Genomic DNA, 21269 nt, shown 5'->3' with positions numbered 1-21269 from the left:
AGTGCATCACCACCGCCTCACCACCTTACATCAACGTCACCACAGCTCCAAGACAGCCAACAGAAAAGTGAGTTTTACTATTTAAAGTGTGTAGTGCGTGTCGAAAGAACCAACGACTTGTTGATTCAAACCAAGGTTTTTATTAACTAAAAGACTGGAGCATATCACAAGTAGGTCGACCAGTCCAGAATGACCTGGTCTAGCTCGGAGCAATCCTTTAAGACCTGCCAGTAGGTGTGCCTACACTCTCAGCCAATCACAGTCATCCTGCACTACCCTCTGTACATATGTACATATACACATTGGTGATGGAATCTGTACTATCACAAAGTGTATTTTTCCAGAAAGGTGAATCTCTGAAGGGTCTCTCTTTCCTTTTCTCTCGTACTGTAAGGGAGACCAGGTGGCACTAATGGTGACTCTCTGTCTGCCTTGTGTAAGGCAGAAGGCAATTTTGTGTGATATTACATGATCAATACTGTTGCATTGACAATAAAAGAATCTAATATTGAATAAACGGAGATTGTGATATCTCATGAGTTAATGTATTTATTCATTTCTTGATCACAACATCTTAACCATTTGGTTGATATTGCTATTTTATTTTTTAAAAAAATAAAAATCTTTATAAATGTCTCCACATTGCATCTATTCTGACACATATCACACTCTTTATTGAATTGATTAGTAATTAATTTAAGCACGGACAAGCGGACAGACCTTCCAGGCTGTTTCATGAAGCAAAAAAATAATGTCTGATCTTCAAACCAAATTTTACAATCATTCAATTTATTTAATCTCCGCTCTTTAATCTATTACTTCATGGGTTAAGTCAATTAAGGGGCTTATTCTGTAGGTTTCAGTGTAGAGAGGGGACAAGACTGTCCATTCTTTTAGGCATTTAGTTCAGGCATTTAGTTTCAGACACCCCTTTCCCCATCACTCATTGGATAAAAATGTAGAACTTCAATCAATGACAACCTTAAAACTGAGTTCATTCGTCTCTCTCCTGAAAGAAATGGATCTTTACTGTTCCAATGACATGACCTTTCACAAATTTAAAACATTTAATCAAGTTTCCATTTATCCTTCCCATTGGTGGGGGAAACAATCTTAGCCTTGCCAGTCTCTTTTCAAAATACAGATATACTCCGTTTTATGAATACTCACTCTTTACAAAAATTCGCTTTTCCAAAGAAACCTGTGTACGCTTATATGAAAAGATTTGAATGAGTTTTGAATGGGTTTTCACTTTTATGAAAATAGTCTTATGAAAGGTTTCATAGGAACACTCTAGTTTTGTAAAGTGGGGTATATTCTCTAACCTTACCAACATTCTTTTTAATTTCTTTGATGAATTTCCTCAATGCCAGAGCAATCATAGACCTCCTGGTTAAAACATGAAATTATCATTCTGGAAATGTTTGAAATCCCTACTTTCTGAGATCATTTATTTTTCATTAAAAATTAAGATCAGTCATTGTTAACACAAAGTAATTGTGAAATATTATTATTTATTAGTCATTCTGAAAAGAAACCATGTCAAGGAAATTGCATTTAAAGTAATTTCTGAATTGCTGCTTTATCTGCATTTTCACATCAGTTAATGCTTGTAAAGGTTTTTTTTTGTTTTATGGGATTTTGTTATAATAAAGGGACAAACCAAGAGGATTTTCTAAATCTATTCTGAATCTCACATTGTTCATGCTTAAAGGCTTGGAGAGTTTTGTTTTAAACTTGGTTAGAGAAGGTGATTTATTTCATTTATCTGTCACAGAATGCACTCTTAAGTTTTATTTATATTTAGTCAGATTATAGGTTTCTGTTGTATTCCTCGGAACATGTTGTTCATCAGCCCATGTGGAATTTAATGATTTAGTTTAATCCATGTCATAAGTTATTTTGATTAAAAACACAAAATTGCTGGGGGAACTCCACAGGTCTTTTGTTGGAGGTAAAGATGTATAACCATCGTTCAGGCCTGAACCCTTCTTCAAGTTGTACATTTGAACCAATTGCTATTCCTTTCACAATTTGGCAGCATCATTACATATGACTTCAATGATCCAAAATGGTCGGGGCCGGGCCTACGTCAGATAATGTTTTTTTTTGGATGACTTGTCGTTTTTTTAAAAACAGCCCAGTAGCAACAGCAAGTCACTTGTATCAATATTTAAACAACAACAAAGGAAGGCTTTTTAAGCATTAAAATAATGTTTAATTCTCAACAAAAACAATCCCACTGATCTCCGACACGTTCCCACTGCTGCCGCTGATCCTTGGGGAGGCTTCCCAGGCCAGTGGAACACTCACTGGCAAGTCAGTGGGCTCCTGTTTCCCCAGTTACTGGAGCTCCCAAAAGTGACAGCTGAGCCCCGACTCTGAATCCTCCCATAGGCTTATGGGAGTCTGGTGTGCATTTGCAGTAGTAGGCTGAAGGGAGAATTCAAAGTCAGCGTCAGGAGCTCCATTGTGCCAGGGTGGGAAGGGGATAGGAGGGGAGGGAATGCCACTGAGCCCAACGCCTTGCTCCTGTCCAAGAGGTCACTCTCCTTGATGATGCCAAGACAAGGGATTCTGCAGACCACTTGTGGCTAGGAGTTTGAGAGGAAGAGTTGTTGGTAGGTAAAGAAGAAATGGAAAGAGAGAGGGGAAGGAGTTACCTGAAACGAGGACAATTGTTCTAATTTCATGTCGAGTGAATTTTTTTTCCAACCTGTGAGGTCAGTTTGGCTCCAAAAAATTTGGATAAATGAGGATTTCAGAGAATCCGAGTTCAAATAATCGGAGTTGAACTGTTCCCTTAATGATTTTTTTTTGATGAAGATAAATCATATTATTGCAAATCTTTGGATGTAAGATTGTTCTCCTCAGAAGGAAAGGCAAATAAGATGCTACTTTGTCAATTTTGCTTGTTATTTTGAAGACAACAGTTCTTCGTGGAATACATTTCCACAAGCCTTTTTATAGAACTGAGATATGCACAAGCTTGATAATTAACTCAGTTACCCTGTAAAGCCAATATGCATACATTTCTATCAGGGTGTAATTGAATAATGTTGGCTTCAGAAGTGTGGGAAGTTACTTTCCCTGAGCCTAATGAACTAGCTCAGATCAGGAAATTTCAAAACCTTGGTTCTCACAGAAAAATTTTGATTAAGTCAAGGAAGGCAGGGGTATCTTCAAGTAAAATAGGCCCATTAGCTTGGCAGAACATTTTTAAAAAACATGGCTGTTTTTTGGTTGAAGTTTTGAGAGATTATTTTCATACACACAAATACAATGTCCAGATGCCCTGAAATTCTTATTTGTTGCAGCTGCACGTTATTTAAAATACTAGAAGGGATTCCCCAATTTGCAAGACTGCTAGTGCCCTGTTTATAATGGGGGACGTACTTCAGAATATTAGCAAATAACAAAACAAAAACATACATATACATGTATTTATGCTCCTAATTCAGAATTTATAGTGATTACTGGATTTCACCCATAACAAGAGAAACAATCAATGATATCAGAATTTATTATCCTGAACAAGTCACAAAATTTGTTGTTTTGACGTAGCATCACAGTGTAAACATTTATACAAACCACCTTAAAACAATACATAAAAATAGTGCATGAAAAGTCAAAGTGAGGCAGTGTATTTGGTTCATTGATCATTCAGGAATCTGATGACAGTGGGGAAGAAGCTGTCCTTGTTCTGCTGGGTGCTCTTCTTTAGGATCCTGTACCTTTTCCCGATGGTAGCAGAGTGATCTGGGTGGTGGGGGTCCTTGAAGATAGAGGCTGCTTTATTAAGACACTGCCTCTTGTAGGTGCCCTCGATGCAGTGAAGTCTGGAACCTCGAGCTTTTTTCTTGTCCTAAGTGTTTGGCACCTCTTTACCACGCAGTGATGCAACCAGCCAAGATGCACTCCACTGTACACCTGTAGAAGTTTTAGAGAATCTTCTGTGACCTATGGAATCTCCTCAAACACCTCAAAGTATAGGTGCTGGAGAGCCTGCTTTGTGATTGCATTGACATTTAGGCTCCAGGGCAGATCCTCAGAGATGTTGGCACCAGGAATTTGAAATTCTTGACCCTCTCCACCTTGGTGACACCACTCAACGAGGTGATCTCTCTCCCTCCTGTACGCTTCCTCATTGCTGTTAGACAGCATGAAAGCATAGGCTGAAAAGTGCAAGGCAGCGATCATCTCAAAGAAGAGGGTTGAAAAAAATTATTCTTTGTCGTCAACGGCATTACAGTCACCAAATCCCAAACAAACAACATTGTAAGCATTAATGAGTGACCAGAAACTCAACAGGACCAATCACCGTTTCAAGAGCAAATTAGAGGCTGGTAGTTTGCAGCAAATGTCTCGTTTTTGGAGATGCTACAGCCTTTCTTCTACCCATCAGTGTGAATCATGTACACGATGAAATCCTGAGATTCACAGGTTGCTGCAGATGCTTGAATCTGGAGCGACAATCTGTTGAGAAAAGCCAGAGGGTCGAGCAGCACCTGTGGAATAGGTGAAAGGTTCTGGGCAGAAATGTTGATAATTTGTTTTCTCTCACTGAAGCGGTTCGACCCATAGTTCGCCAGAAGATTGTTGTTACATCATTGAATATTGTGTGCCAGATTAGTGCAGTTAAACACCACTCATGAAGTTCAACATCTTGCAGGTCCAAACAGCCTCTTTCCTCTACCACTGTTGTCTGCCATCTACCAATTGCTATGAAGGATGTGGGAACAGCATCACCTCCATGCTCCCCTTCAAGTTGCATACCATCCTGAATTGGAAGAATATTATTTATTGATTGTAATTAGGTCTAAATCCTGTAATATCCTACTCTGCAGCATTATATAAAACATCTGCAGTAATTTAAAAAGGTGGCCACTATTTTGAGGCAATTAGTAATGGCTAATAAATGCTAGTCTTCCTAGCCATACCTACAATCCTAGAAAATTAATGAAGAAAATTTCTTCACTCTGATGCAGATAGACATTGGGTAGCATTACAAGTTTATATTTCTATCCAGCTATTCTTGTTTGAATGCGGTGTCAATACTGGATAAGTAAGGTGCCAGACCTTGGATTGAATTACCCATACTGGCAGAATAATTAACATTAATGTTATTTAACGGATGAGTTTGAAGGTTGTACCTTCCAGGAAAATAATTTACGACAGCAGTCTGTTTTGAATTTTCCCCCCTAATCAATCAGTGATCTGCTGATGTTTGTGGTCACTACTTTTTGCTCTTCCATCTAGGTGTATTTGTAAGCATGCAATTGTTCTTCATTTCTTGCTTCAGTGTCTATTTTAATGCACGGCTTAATGGTATCATCAACTATAATGCCGACATCAAATATCTTTCTCTCTCTCAGAAACTAATCCGCTGAAGAAAATTATTTAAGCCTTTTAATATCAAAGCAAATGGTGACCATCAATATCCTGCCTGTTATAAGAATGGTCTTGCACTTGCATTGCTGGGAACTGTTGCGATTTAAGCTTCAAGCTCAATCTCAGCATGTGCACAAATGTGATGTCCAGATCACAAATGGTGCTTGGTGAGAATGTGCCTTTAAATGTGAAATGAGCCGGAGCCCTTTTGTCTTCAGAAATGACCAGAGGATCAGAGTCAGAAATTTAGAATTCCTATTTTGTCCCATATTTGGTTTGGACTTTACTGTGAGGAAGCTAGTGTTTAGGTTTTTTTTAAACACTGTTGGCAGTGCAGCTACTGTGTTGTGTCGAGAATTTCCATGCCTATGCTCGTAACTATGACTACCAAAACCCAAGACTATAATTGGCTATTGGCAGCTGACTTAAAAGCTGTCCGGTAATAATAGGTGGTTCATAATTTATATAATTAATCTCTCAGGAGAATAGACTCTTAAGTTAGTGACTAACCAGTGAAGAGACATGATTGCTATTTTTGTCAGTTTTGTACGCTTATGCCAAGCGAGATTGGCTATGAAACTGATTATAGATTTAAATTAATTTATTTACAATTATATTTTTATACAGGTTCTGATATTGATGCTGCCACTGCTATGATGTTGCTCAATTCTTCTCCAGAACTAAGACTTCCTCATTGTAAGGCCGTCTCTTATTTCCCTTTACTTCATCAATAGATTGGGTTAATATGCTTTTGGTATCTATTTCTGGGGTCAGATTGAGAACATTTATTTGAATATTTACAACATTGGCTCATTGTCACTGCAAAATAAATCAAAACAATGTCAAAAGATATGCTTTTCCTTGAACTAAAATCTCATGTCCTCAAACTCTGAAACTATTGACTCTAAAGATGTTTAAAATACAGAATAGATATAGACAACTTGTCTACACGAGCTCTAAAAATGTATCTTTAATAGTTTAAAATATTTACCTAACTTGCTTTCAAAAGATGCCACAGGCAATGTTTCAAGCATTACCTCTTGAATAAGCAACTCCGCATATTTCTACTTTAGACTTTTTTCTTCTTTCTTGTTTAACACTCTTCTGATTTTCTCATAATTTCAAAGTAATCTAACATTGTTCACTTGGTGCCATAAATTACCCTGCCCCCCCCCATTCCCACAGTAGGGTTTTACCTATAAATATTAATATTAAAATGATACAAAGAAAAGTTACATTGACACAGTCAACACAAACAAACGCACTTCATACATGTATTCAGTTAAAAAAGCTATATCATTTAGTAACTAAGAAAGAAAAGTACATACAAAAATTAAAATAAAACACACTTTATATTTGTAAGAAATGCGTAAAAAGATGAAATGTGTATGCATTCAGGAATTTTGAGAGCTACAAAGCCACCTTCTTTCTAGTATCGTATGGCTGTTTAAATTCCATCCTAGATACTATATTAACTACGAAAGTATAGAAATGTTTTTTATAACTGTGATTTCAAAAGAACCATCATCTTCAATGCTATATGTTAAGGTGCAAATCAAGACAGTGATTATTAGCCTCAATAATCTGAACATAACAGATAGAAAGATTAGAGGGCAGCTGAGTTTTTTTTTCTGGAGGTTGTAAACATGGAACACAATCCCTGAAACTACATCTATCAAGATCACAATTAAATATTCCAAGTTCTTGCTCAATAATCTGCTGAAGTATGAGGAGGAATTCAAATTTGTTAGCTTTTAAAAAGATCCATATATAGATCATTAATGATGTGGCAAAACAAGTATTTTTTTTCTGAATGATTACGGGAGAGAATGCATTATGCACCTCAATCCTACCTCATACATGAGGATTCCAGTTTGCAGAGGTTGAAGATTATCTGAAGAAATTTGAAATAAATGAGGTACCAATGGTTTATTTTCTTGCATTGGTTTGTAGTAATAAAGATTGTAACACTTAAACACTCTAACATTTGTACTCCAATTTTCCATGAAATAAGCCATCACTCTCAAAATATTTTTTATTAAAAATGAAATGGAATTATCCAAGTCATGCAGTGTGTATTTTTTTTTAAAGTTCTCTTCTAATCATATTCCCTTTTATTTTGACAGGTAATTCATCCCAGCAATGCAGTCCAGTGCTAAACCGAAAACGTGGTCACAAACGTGCATTTTCAAAGCTTGCCCCTATCACAGTGAAAATGCCTGAAACCACTTGCACAACAAGGTAGATCCATATTTAACAGTGGCTGAATTTTCTTCCTGGGTGTGAAAATGGTAGATATTTACCTTGCTTAGAAAAATTTGGAGAGTAAACTAAACTGTGAGAAAATGATTCTTACCAAGCCAACAAGTTCTTGGGTCTCAGTGCTAGGCTGGGAATATTTAGCTGAGCTCAGTTAGGCCCATAGCAGCAAGATGTGATGTGGGTATTTACAGGGAGAGTTATAATTAGTAAGGTTTATATTATTACCCTATTAAAGAAAGTGAATTGCTTGATATAGTCATTTAAAAATTAAGTTATAGGATGTCTTGGGTTTTATTCCAAAATTATTTTGTAGCAAGAAACTGGGTTGTCATGGGTTTTTAACTTCATTCATTTCCCAAAAGTTTTTGTCTGTATTTTCTCTTGAGAAGAAGTCAAGAATAGGAAGCCATTTGGCCCTTTGAGCTTGTTCTACTATTCAATCAGACATAGCTGATCCAGCTATATTGTTTTCTTGGCTATCCCCATATATCTTGATTCCTATATCATCCACCTGTGATGCCATTTACTTAAATGGGGAAGATATTTCCTCAGAAATGGCATTGATTTGCTGTTTACAATTTTTCTATTGAGCAAATGATCCTCAGGTATGCTTTTCGTTGATGGATTTGAGAAAAGAGTTTGGGGTTTCTAATGTCTGCTTTTTTTTTGGGGGGGGGGGTCAACTAACATGTCAGCAGCAAATCTGAAGTTTATTTATATACATTTCAGAGAAAATGTGGAAACTCCTCCACTACAGAAAGTTGGTAAAAGTTTATCTGGCTTACCAGTCATCAACACGGATCCAAAGGAAGATCACAATTACAGCGCGAGTGGAACCGTATCTCTTCGCAGTGAATCAAGGTTAAGTGTCTCATCCTTCTCCTCCGTGGAGGAGGTCTATGAATTTATTCCGAAAGTTAGCTGTCAAGGAAGCGATGGAAGTGAGGGTTTCCATAGCGATGAAGAATCGGAAGCAGATGATTGTGAGAATGAGTCAAATGATCTGCTGGGTGCCAGTGCCTCGAATGTGTTGTCTTCAGCTGGAAATAGCTGCAGAACAATGCAACATGAAGTTGATGAAGAACTAAAGGAAGCTGCTGGTTCACTTTTGCATCTTGCTGGACTTTTTAGTCAGTAAACCAGGACAATAAGGACATGAAAAATGTTGTGCAAAATAGCCTATCTTCTTTCTGGTGTCCCATTGTGTGTCAATGTGGCGATATTCTTCAATGGAATTCTTCTCAAAAGGAAGATAAAAGCCATACAAAGACAGAGGTGTTTTGTGCTTCTGCCTAAACTGCCATGATTGCACCTTTTCTGCAAATGAGAAACTCTCTTTAAATGTGGATTTCTTTAAGCACCTACAATGGTCCACAGCACATGCAGTGGACCAGTCTACATGCTAATGTAGGGTGTTCAAAGTTTCATTGGTGAAAATTGCAACGAGGTGCAAATTGAGATGTTTTTTTTAGGAAAAATGAATAGGGTTGAAAAGGGGTGGTGGGGCTTTGCAATATTTTAGACATCTTGGAGATTGTAAGCAGTATTTTCCAAAACTAGCGTGCTGGTAAAGGTACTTAAAAGTTAACCATCTCTCGCTTTTTCCTTTTCAAATATTTTTGTTCCCAGTGAACACTGAATTGCTGCCAGTGGCATATCACTGCTAAATAACCCTAGACTTGAAAGAGGAATCGCATGAATCTTTCTAAAGGTGCTGGCTTCACTGACATGAGCAGCCATCATTAATCACCATTTTTCATGCATAGATTAATTCAATTAGCCATATGACTGTGGAATATCACAGCAAGGTTCAGTTCTTATCGATAAGTAGTATATCATTATCGATATACACTTTCTCCAACATGTGTTGGAAGATGGGTAAATTTTTCTTCCATGTCCTGCAATTTATTATATCTCATAGCTGCTGTCTAGGCTGCAATTGAATTAAAAAATGAAGATTGTGATGTTGCTGCACTTTACAATGGAACAAAGTTGAGATTGCTATGCAGTTTTTTTTTTAAGAAAATGTCATGACTTGAAGTCATGCTTCCATGATTTTTTTGGACTGTATTAGATATTTACAGAAGTTATTGATGGGTTCAGATTGGCTGTATATTTTATATCTGTTGGATATATTAAGCTGCAGATGTATCCATGGAGTTGTATGATATCACAGCCCTGTAGTGATTGTATCAAAAGGAATTACTGTATTGATCATATCAAAGAGGGTCAATTACCTTTATGTAATAAGTAGGCAAGTACCTCTTAACTTGGTGTGTAATTTAGAATTAAAATCCGTATGCAAAGCAAAGCAACATGCTACCAATTTTTAATAAAATAGTTGAGTAACCTGCTATTGAATCAAAGTTCTAATGGATATGATGACAATTTATGACCTCATTTACACCCACTGACCAGAGGAGGGCCTTGTAATTCATTTAAATATGTTTGTTAATTTTTCTTCCTAGTTATATTCTTTGAAAATGTTTATTTTTGTTCTGCACCACACCATTTCGGATACAAAGTTGGTCAGCTGAAAGATATTTGCCTGAAATATTGTGATATGAGTAGAATTAATATCTTACCAGAGTTTTTCATCTTCATCACATGAAACCACCAATGAGAAATCAATGTGTTACAAAGCAATTGTATTGTGTTGGGACTGTACTATTTTGTGCAAATTTTATCTTGTCCTTTGTGGATTGTTGATCATGCCTCAAGATACACAATACTTTTCAAATATGTTGTAATTTTGTATGGTTTTCTTGAATTGTGCACAATATTCTATAAGTCCTACCAAGTGGCAATGGCAGAACTTTTTGTGGTTGTATGTTTGAGATTATGGTGATCGGGATAATAGGAACTACTGACAAACTGTTAATCCACCTTGTCTGGTAGCTAGCTCCCTTAGCAATGTACAATAGAAGATTTTTATAGTGTTCCATTTTTGTAAGCTTTTTACACCATTATGCATGGTTAATGTGCTCTTTGCTGAAGCCATCTTTAGAGAAAATATAATAATGTATATCCAAACTTACCACCAATATGCTGAAGCATAATGGGATTTACTAAATTCATGGATGAGGGGTAACATTTTACCAGGGAACAAATGGGTGGAAGGGAAGGAGGAAAGAGGAAAATCATTAAATTGTAATTTGCTTCTGCACCTTGTTCCATTTCACTTCTATGATTCACATTTCCACTGTATGCTTCAGTTTGTTGTTTTGTTCTTTCAAGCTTGTGCTAATCTTTGGTCTAAAGAGGGAATGTTTTCTAATCTTGTGATTCAGGTGAATAGCTGTTAGTTGGAACAAGAGACCTTTCAAGATGAGTCATGGTCTTTCCTTTGTGATGTATAGAAAGGAATATAAATTATTGTATGTAAATTATGGATTTTGTTGCCCTAAACATTCTTTCCCCAACTTTCCTAGAACCTATTTGCCATGATTTGCCTTTCGCTGATAAGCCTATCCCTGGTCTTTTGCTAAATGAAGCTCCATTGTATCTGCCAAGTAGCTTCAACTTTGTTGATTTCAGACTGGCAACCAAGAAATACTGAGCAGAAGTAAATTTAGCCCTGTGAGTTTATTTTACAGGTTTTTTTCCTCCTTGGAATTGAATGGGAGTTTTTTTTAAAATCTGTTAAGAACCTATTGGATCCATGTTATGGAATTCCTCAGGTTGGACATGCAATTTAATATTTTTAAAATAACAAATACCCAGAAGCAGTCAGATAGCATTTGTGGTTAAATCAGTTTTTCTCTCCATAAATGCCAGACATCCTGCTGAGCATTTCTATATTGGTCTGTTTTATTTAAGATTAAAATTCCAACATTTGCATCATTTTTTTAATGAGTTAACATTTCAAATCACTGATCTTCTATCAGCACTTTTGATAAAAGTCATGGATCTGAAACATTAACTCAGTGGATTTCATTACAAATGTTGCCTGACCTGTTGAGCATTTCCATATTTTTCTGTTCATATTTCAAATGTCCAAAATCCACAGTATTTTGTACTCCACGATTGACCTGTTTGTTGCCATTGGATTACTTCTTTTGTTTTCAAGTACAGGTAATGTTTTTAAGCAAACCCATCTGGTCTGTCTGAACTGAAACTGACACACAAGTAAAGCTACTCTGAAGTAAAAACAGGATGCTGGAGAAACTCAGCTGGTCAAACGGTGAACTTTAAATAGCAAAGATAAAGATACAGAACTAAGTTTCAGGCTTGAGTCCTTCATCAAGGTATCGAGCGGCTGCCCACATTTTGTTCATACCTTGATGAAGGGATCAAGCCTGAAACGTGTATCTTCACTATATAAAGGACACTGTTTTGACCTGCTGAGTTTCTCCAGCATTGTGGTTTTACTTCAATCACAGTGTCTGCAGACTTTCGTATTTTACTCCTTCTAAAGCTTATCTGAAATTGCAGCATTTAATTTTGGATTCTTGAAAATTAAAATTGTCTGCAGTTTTATGTAATATAGAACTATGCCCTTTGTTAAATCATTTATTTTCTCTCATTTTTCCATGCTATTTTCTGGTCCTGTGTATTTTGGTGAGCTGATGAGTGATGCTTTTTTTTGAGGGAGGTATGTTTATTTATTTAAAAGGGCACAGGGCAACTGCCACAAAAATAATTGCTTTCTTTTGATCCTGTAGCAACATATAGAGAACAGGCTTTTCCCAATACTAAAGAATAATAGACTTTCTGATTTTTTTTTCTCTTTTCCTATTAATATTAATTTCAAAGCATAAAGTTTTTCTATGATTTCCACATGGATATGCCCTAAAGGAGGATAAGAGTCTGATATCTGTAAGACAAATGCAGTATTTGTAGGGAAAGAAAAAGAGAGGGTTTTTTTTCATGTTACATTGTGTATTGATCCCTGAATTCAAAGTATTCAGTAATAGATATTTCTTGCTGGTAAACTGGCAAATCTTATCTTAATTGTTCACCAATTTTCATAAAGGAGGCAATTATTTTGTGTGAGAAATTTATCTTTGTCTCGTAGCTCTAGTCATATGCAAGAATAACAGCTTTGGGTTATACACTGCCCTGCATATTCAGTTCCTTTTGTGGAATACAAATATTTACTGATCTTTTGTGTTTAGTGCTGTGACCAATGACTGATTCTTATTTCCTCCTACGGATAATACTGAAGGATATGTCCAATATATTATTTAATAATATGGTCCAATGACATATTTTTCATGCAAGCCAATACAACTTTAAGGCCAACTGCATTTCTATATTTTATTTTTGAGTTAAGTTGAGTTCTCCAGCATCTTTTGCCATAAATCTGAGGTCAACTGGCTTTCATGACCAAATGATGGGGCAAAGGAGAGTAAAGCAATTTTTAAAATATTCTTAACATTGCTGTGATTACTCAGTGGATTTTTTTAGCTAGTTGGCCGCACTTAAAAAAATTCAACTCTACCACCTTCAAACAAATAGGCAAACAACTTGGTATGTGACCACATTGGTGGAATTATAATTATAAGGTTCATTATAATATTATAACAGGTCACATTTTCTCTGTCTTGCTTTTATTTTGTTAATATATTTATTTTAATATTTTGCTAAATTCTTCAGTCCTAAAATATCCGTTCAACAAGAAACTAAGTTTGAAAGACTTTTTTTTTCCATTTCTTCTGTTTGTGTATCAGTACCATTTTAAAAAGGAAAATAAATAGTTGTTAATTTAAAATTGGTTATGTGTGCATTTTCCCCAAGCTTTAAAAGTAATTAAATCAATAATTGTTGGAATAGTTTTCAGGTCAGGTGTTGAAAGAGTTTTAGTTGATGACCTTTTCAATACAAGTTGCTAAAGTTAAAAATAACTTTCAACTGGTTTAATTTTTTTTCAAATGTATAGTTGTGGCATTGTAATTCAGTTTCTATGCATTATTCTTGTACAACTAACTTCTCTTTTTTTTTCTCAATTGTTGGCCACAGATATGCTCTATTTCTTAAACAACTGGTTTATTGATCCTCAGAGTGCTTCCTTGCCAAAGCTTAAGACTTTTATTTTTATTTCTGTTTGCCCTTTATAGAACGCACATTTTTTTCTTGATGGGTAGATCTCAGTAAAAATTCTGAATATATTTGGTTGCCAAGGTTATTGCCATGCTGAAATTTAATCTGTTAACCGAATACATATGTTTGCCACCCAGATGTGGGGAACCTATAACAGCTTGTCCAGCAAGGCACCCTGTCTAATTCACGACTAAGTATATAATTGCTATTGCATACCAAAATGTGGCCTCATGCACAAATTTTCTTAACATCATTCCAACATTTTTTCCACTGCATTCTTTGATGTACAATAGTTATACAGAGCTATCAAATAAATACTGTTCTCTTTAAAAAAAATTAAACTGATTAAAATGGCTGTCAGTTCAACAACATTAAAGATGATGTTTGTTTACATGTGCCTTTGTTCCCACTGAACAATTTGAACTTTTTTTAAATATGCCATTTATCAATTAAAAAGAACTATTACTTGATTTGTTGTCTCAATGTTTACTTTCTCTGAATGTTCATTGGCAGGATTATTTGGGACCAGATTAAATACACATTACCCTTTCTGAATGGATCTTCATTACATTGTATGGCAGTGACTTGTTAGCTGTAGTACTTTGTCCGGGCATTTATTCATGTCCAAAGAAGCTAAGGCCATAATTTATGGACTCTCTGGGTATTCTGAACAATGATCAACAGCAACTCGTTCAAAGGAAAAGCTGGCATGAGGAGATTTTTGTTTGGACAGTTCTTTCCCCACCACTATCTAGAGCCATAAATTAATTTGGTACAGTTTCACAGGCATTACTAATGGATTTGATAATGCCAACACTCAATGAACATAATAGTCATGTAAAAGCTAAAATTGGGGTAATTAATAATAGCCCATTTGTTTTTCTTCCATAGAACAGTCAGAAGTTAGTAAAGCATTCCCTTCTCCAATCCCATCTGAAATTCAGTAAATTCAGCATTGACTATCTTCATACTGCATTCTTTAAGACACTGGAACAGCATCAAAAAAATTTTGCAAACCAAACATTCTCTTCACAGGAACTGGCTACAATTCCAATTACATTCAATCATGATCCTCTTCAGAACAAGGCAAAAAATTTCAATTTTTTTCTTCTATTTTGTAGTGCCATTTCAGTGTTTTTCTGTCACATCTCTGGACAGAGGCGACATATGGTTCAGATTACAATCTGGCTTGGAATTTACAAAATGCTTACTTGCAGGTCAAACTAGTCTGTTCCCAAAACCAGTATCAGGATTACCATTACCCTTCAATGCTGCTGTAGTAAATAACTCCCTCTATTTGGATGTCAAAAATGTATTTTTAAAATCAGCTGCATGTTGAATATTGACTCAGCTGTCATGCAAATTAGAGGACAGCCAAAAGTTCTTTCCTGATCCAAAATGTGTTGATTAATTGCCACTTGGTCAAAGGCAATTTTTTTTATTTGAATTTTTAAAAAAAAAATACTCCTTTTTCATCATTCCTCCATTCCTTTGCATAAGATGGCAGTTCAAACTTGGGTGTACTTGCACATGAATAAACAGTGTGTGTCATTGCTCTCTGTGTAAGGAGATGTTCTCAAGTTTAAGACTTGATAGAAATGGCCACACTAACTTTACCACACGAGCCTCTGGACACTAATTAAGGAGGCACCATGGCTTTCAAGCTTCCTCTTTCCAGCCTATACATTTTTGCTTAATCACTGGGGTATAAAGTATTAAATATGGAGCTTTTGTTCTTTCCTTTGAAATGACTGGGAGTGTTCAATTCTCTTCGCATGTTTCTCAAAATTAATAGGAACACTGTTCCTATCAAAAGGCGAAGCAACGCCTGGATTGTTTCCAAGCATTCTGAGTGTCTGTGTGTTTGTTACACAGTTCTGTACAAGACTCCCTCAGCACCTCTTCCAATGTTTTTGAGTAGAAAGAAAACCCCACCACCACCATTGCCAACATACTGTCAAATGAAACAACCACAATGGGACAAATTAATGCATTTTGTGATTTCGGTGAACAAAATCTGCGAAGTTGATGTTTACAGGAGTGACTTATTCCAGTGATGTATATCTAAAGGCCTTTTGATAAACATTTTATTCATCAAGGTGGTTTGGCTTAATCTTACATTATGTGAGTTACATCTTCTATTTTGTTAAATATTGCATGGGTAGCTGTAGAATAATGATACACTTCTAAAACAAACTTTCAGCGATACAGATTGTGAACCTGAAATTCAGGGAGAGAAGTAATGATATGGATGTAAAGTGTAGCTGTCAACAGTTCCTTTTCTTGTACTTCCTAACCAAAAATCATGCTTCACATTTAATATGCCAACATAATTGTTTTTTTAATAAATCTGCAAATAATTGTTTTTGATCAAAATTGGGCCAGGGAAAGGTTTGTGTGACTTTCTGTATTTTTTTTAAAAAATGTGCTGATTGCCTTGTGCCTAATTTTTTTTGCGAAAACCTCTTGCCAGTCTGATTCTTGAAAATCCGTTTGGAATCGGTTTTGAAATTTGTTTAATTATACCATACAAAATATGTGCCCAAACCTATGTTCTTCTTAAAAAGTTTATTTTCACCAAAGATCCATACATACAGAATGACTAAATAAACCATTTTTTGTTTGCAAGTTTCTGGCTCTGATAAAGTTTTTAAAATTTCTATACATGAAATCTCTATTTTATGTTTGATTATATCTACTCTAGCCCATTTCAATTCATATACTTCAGGATGAGCTGTTGCACCACTCTGACCTATTGCTAGGATGTCTGTGACAGTGGCTTTCTTGCGTCATACTGCATGGAAACAGGTCCCTAGCCAACTTGTCCATGCTAACAAAATTGCATACCTAAGTTAGTTCCACTTTGCCTATGTTTGACTCATAATCGCAGAAATCTTTCAATATCCATGTAGATGTCCAAATATATTTTAAACTGGCAGTTTGTTCTACATCTGCATCATCCTTCTATATGAAAATGTTTCCCCTCTGATCCTTTATAAATCCCCACCACCACCACTTTAAATATGTGCCCTACAGTTTTAAATTCTCCTATCCACCCTGTCCATTTCCCCCTCATGATTTTGTGTACTATTAATAAGGTTATCCTATGCACAGAGAAAAATGTCCCTGTCAACCTAATCTCTCCATGCAACTTAAGACCTCCAGTCCCAGTAACATGTTTTTTTTTTGCATTCTTCCGGTTTAATGGTATTCTTCCTAGATGACCAGAATGGGACAAAGTATTCCTAATATAATAGCATTTCATAAAATATAACATAATATCCCAACCCCTGTACTCAATGCTCTGACTATTGAAGACAAACATGCAAAGCACCTTCATCAAAATGCCTACTTCTGATGCCACTTTCAGGGAACTATGCATCTGTATCCTGGGTCTCGCTGCTCTATAATACTCCCAGGCCCTAATGATATTGAATATGTGCCCTTAACTCTCACGCATGAGCCAACTGAACTACAATTCACGAACCCATCATGAATGTGCCAACCAAAGACTTGCGCATGCACACAGGAATCAAGATGGCTGCACCCAGCCTCCAGACCCTGGGACGCTGACTAACAAGGTAAATATGCACATTCTGGCTCTTGCATGCCTTGTACCCTATTATAGTTTGTCAAATACAACATAACTGCATAAATTTTATATTTTTTCTTGATTTTTAAAAAAACTTAAGAGCCCAGAGAACCCCAAAACCCAGCAGCAATAGATATTCACTAAAACAAATGGTTACTTAAACAAAAGTTACTTTTAATTATCTTTAAACATGAAAACGCAATCACACTTTAACTTATCACTATTAATAATAATAATAATAACAATTACAGCACGGAAACAGGCCACTAACCTAACTTAACCCCCTTCTAATTCTAAGCACACGTGTATGTAGTGTGTGTAAGTTCAGAAAAGTTCTTTGGTTCACAGTCCAACTCACTTCTCATTCCTCCGTGTTCACTGGTTGCAGGCAATTCTTAAACAGAATTTAACATTTATAAAGTTAACCAGGCCTTGGTGCTTTAAAGGTAAATGGTTACTGCTCAGGAAGGTTCTTGTCTGTTTTCAGAGAGAGATTTGTTGGTTGCTAGACACCCACAACTGGTTCCTTCCAATCAGCCACTTCAATGTCTTGCTGAAGAAACTTTCCCCCTCAGGGATTTCCAGATGATAATCTCTTTCTTTCAGGTAATCACAGAGTTCTTTCTTGTTTCTCTTATTCCATGTGAAACATTAGACAGCCAGTCCTTTCCTCTTGCATGAACTACAAGGATTTTGACCAGGCTGAACTAAGTACTCACAACCCATCTTCCAAATGGGGTTTTCCACAAGCTTGCCAGCTTGTCCTGTTCCAGCTCCAGCTGCTGCTACTGCTGACTGTAAAACTGTAGAACTGAGCTCTCTCTCTCTCTCTCTCAGAGAGAAAGCCTGTTTCACTCTCTCTGCTTGCGAAACCACATGACCCTCTTCGAACAACAAGCTCTCCCTGGAAATCATGCAATCTAACCTTCTGGACCACAGTCCTTCCAGACTTGGGCAGTACAGTTGGCGTAGCAGTTAGTGCAATGCCTTTACAGCACCAGTGATCTGGATTGGGGTTCGAATCCTGCACTGTTTCTAAGGAGTTTGTACAGTTTGCATGGGTTTTCTCTGGGGGCTCTGGTTTCCTCTCACCATTAAAACAACATACGGGGGGTGTAGATCATTTGGGGGGCGCGGACTTGTGGGCCGAAATGGCCTGTTAACGTGCTGCATGTCTAAATAAATAAATAAAAAAAACCCATCTGTCCTGCCCTTCTCCATCTTGGTCATCTCTTCAAAAGCGAACTCATGAGTCTCGATTTCTCACAAAGCTAACTCTTAAATAGACACATGATCATCTTGTGAAGCAGGATCCAAAAAAAATTGTTACATTTTGTCACAAATATAAATGGGGTTTTTCTTTCTTGAAAGCATTGAGTCAGCCTTGCATAAGGGAGAAAAGCCACACTCATATTTTAGTTTAATAACATTAAACATGAAGAGTGTGTGTGTGTGTGTGTGTGTGTGTGATGACTAAACTTCTGCTCTCAAACTTTATATTTTCCATTTGAGGCATGTTACATGTTCTTTAACCAAAAGTTTAAGATTTTAAAAAACTTTTGCATCAAATTAACTGGCCGACAAACTAGTCCTTGAGTCTCAAATAAAATTGTAACAATTAAATGAACTACACTATTCATTTTTCTGGGACTCTGGGGTAGGGGGAAATAAGGCCAGCTAATCATTTATAAAATACGTGATAAATTTTATTTAGCCTTTAATCTCTTCATATCTTTGGTTAGTTCCAAAAGTTGGTATGATCAATTTTTTAAAAATTTACTTCCACAGGAGCAGATCCCACTGCATCGGACCCATCTCCACCCAATGTTTAAACATCTTCTAAATTCTTCCTCTAAAATATTTAAAGACAGATCTAAATTTAATTTTAATTTTAAATTAAATTTAGACATACAGCATGGTAACAGGCCATTTCAGCCTATGTATCCATGCTGCCCAATTTACATCCAATTAATCTACACCCCCAGTACATTTCAAACAGAGGGAGGAAACTGGAGACCCCTGGTAAAACCATGCAGTCACAGGGAGAATGTACAAACTCCTTACAGACATCAGGGGATTTGAATGCAGGTCCCATCACTGGCGCTGTAAAGGCATTGTGCTAACCACTACGCCAACCGTGCCCCCATATCTCCTTATGTTCCACTCCCATTAATGCAGATTCCCTGGATGCTTTGCCATTTGAGAGATGACTAGTCTGTCAGTCAATCTAGCTAACTGTCTGATGGGAAATTTCTTAGGAAAAATAAACAGTTTACATTAACTCTGCCCGTGTTTGCATGGAAACCTTTGTCAAAAATAATTTCTATCAGCAAATTCACCCTAATAACTTCACATTCATTTGGCCAGAGTGATTTTTTTGCATCAATTTAATTACAATTATTGGCACTTCAAACTAAACTTGAACCTTCCTTGTCCACACATCCACATGGAGTGATCACAACTGCAATTATGGTGCCATCTAGTGGCTTATCCTCATGTAACAGACTATTAAATAAGAATGAATCAACAATTAAATTGCACCATTCAAAATATCAAGGCAATTCATTGCCAAAAAATAATTTTTCAAGTATGCTTGTAGATCTGTAGGCAAATATACGAGCATGGTTTGAAGAATATGTTCTCAATAACAATGAGATAAATAAATAAACATTTGTTTTCTTTCTATTTATTCAATATTAGACATTGGTCAACTCCATTATTCTTCTCACAATGGCGCTATGAATCCATTGTAATTCAATGGACCCTCTCTTTAATATTCCAACTGAAAGGTCGCATGTTTTGTAGTTTCAGACATACAATACAAGAAATTACAAATGTGGAAATCTTGAGCAAGGAAAGAGAAGTTTGTGGAACTCAACAGGTCAGGCAGCATCCATGGAGAAAAATGGATCGTCAATAGTTCAGGTTGGCACATTTTTACAGTTCTTAAAAACTTTCAAAAAATGTGTTCAAGGATTTAAAATGTTCAAAGGATCAACTATCTGATTAAGAAAGGCTAAGTGTAATTAACCCTGTTAAACTAATTCAGTAGCCAATTCCTTAAAAAAATATTGTTGCCCAAAATAATGACTAACCATTTAATGCACTGAGCATCATTCATCTTAGATTTGCACAAGACTAATTTTATGATAAGGATTTGAAATCTACAATGTAAGGGTGGCCTTCTTCACCCTCAAGAATTAAAATGTATATTTATTAAAATATGTATAGATTCAGTGTTCAATTTGTAAGCAAACTTTCCTAGATATATTGGTTCAGTAGTACTCAAGAGAATTTATCATTTTAAAGCACATATAAAACATAGAACATTACAGCATATTGTAGACATTTTGGCCCACAATATTGTGCTGACCGATTTATTAAAAAAACAACTTAACAAACTAAACTTTCCCTACCTTGACAAACTAAACTTTCCCTACCTTGACAAACTAAACTTTCCCTACCTTGACAAACTAAACTTTCCCTACCTTGACAAACTAAACTTTCCCTACCTTGACAAACTAAACTTTCCCTACCTTGACAAACTAAACTTTCCCTACCTTGGCAAACTAAACTTTCCCTACCTTGGCAAACTAAACTTTCCCTACCTTGGCAAATTAAACTTTCCCTACCTTGACAAACTAAACTTTCCCTACCATGACAAACTAAACTTTCCCTACCATGACAAACTAAACTTTCCCTACCATGACAAACTAAACTTTCCCTACCATGACAAACTAAACTTTCCCTACCATGACAAACTAAACTTTCCCTACCTTGACAAACTAAACTTTCCCTACCATGACAAACTAAACTTTCCCTACCTTGACAAACTAAACTCCCTACCTTGACAAACTAAACTTTCCCTACCTTGCACCCATAACTGCCTATTTTTATTTTATCCATGTCACTGACTAAGATACTTTTACATGTCCCTATCGTATCAGCCTGCACCACCACCCCTGGCAATGTATTCCAAGTG

At 36.2% G+C, this 21269-nt stretch overlaps 1 protein-coding gene and 1 long non-coding RNA gene across 9 annotated transcripts in view; one reads left to right on the top strand and one right to left on the bottom strand.

Moving 5' to 3' along the window:
* Positions 1-16323, top strand: part of LOC138760445 (forkhead box protein N2-like) — a 94456-nt gene extending 78133 nt beyond the window's left edge. For all 3 annotated transcript variants that reach the window (XM_069931034.1, XM_069931033.1, XM_069931035.1), the window contains exons 4-7: positions 3-67; positions 6019-6087; positions 7518-7632; positions 8383-16323. In XM_069931034.1, the coding sequence (XP_069787135.1) occupies positions 3-67; positions 6019-6087; positions 7518-7632; positions 8383-8791 (658 nt within the window). In that variant the 3' untranslated portion in view covers positions 8792-16323. The remainder of the gene's footprint in view (positions 1-2; positions 68-6018; positions 6088-7517; positions 7633-8382) is intronic.
* LOC138760446 (uncharacterized) overlaps positions 1-21269 on the bottom strand; it is a 134857-nt gene that overhangs the window by 105912 nt on the left and 7676 nt on the right. The gene's annotated exons all lie outside the window — the stretch shown is intronic.

Source organism: Narcine bancroftii, chromosome 4 (assembly GCF_036971445.1).
Source record: "Narcine bancroftii isolate sNarBan1 chromosome 4, sNarBan1.hap1, whole genome shotgun sequence".
NCBI classification, from domain to species: domain Eukaryota; kingdom Metazoa; phylum Chordata; class Chondrichthyes; order Torpediniformes; family Narcinidae; genus Narcine; species Narcine bancroftii.
The sequence above is the reverse complement of the archived record's forward strand: the minus strand, read 5'-3'. Positions and strand labels throughout refer to the sequence as shown.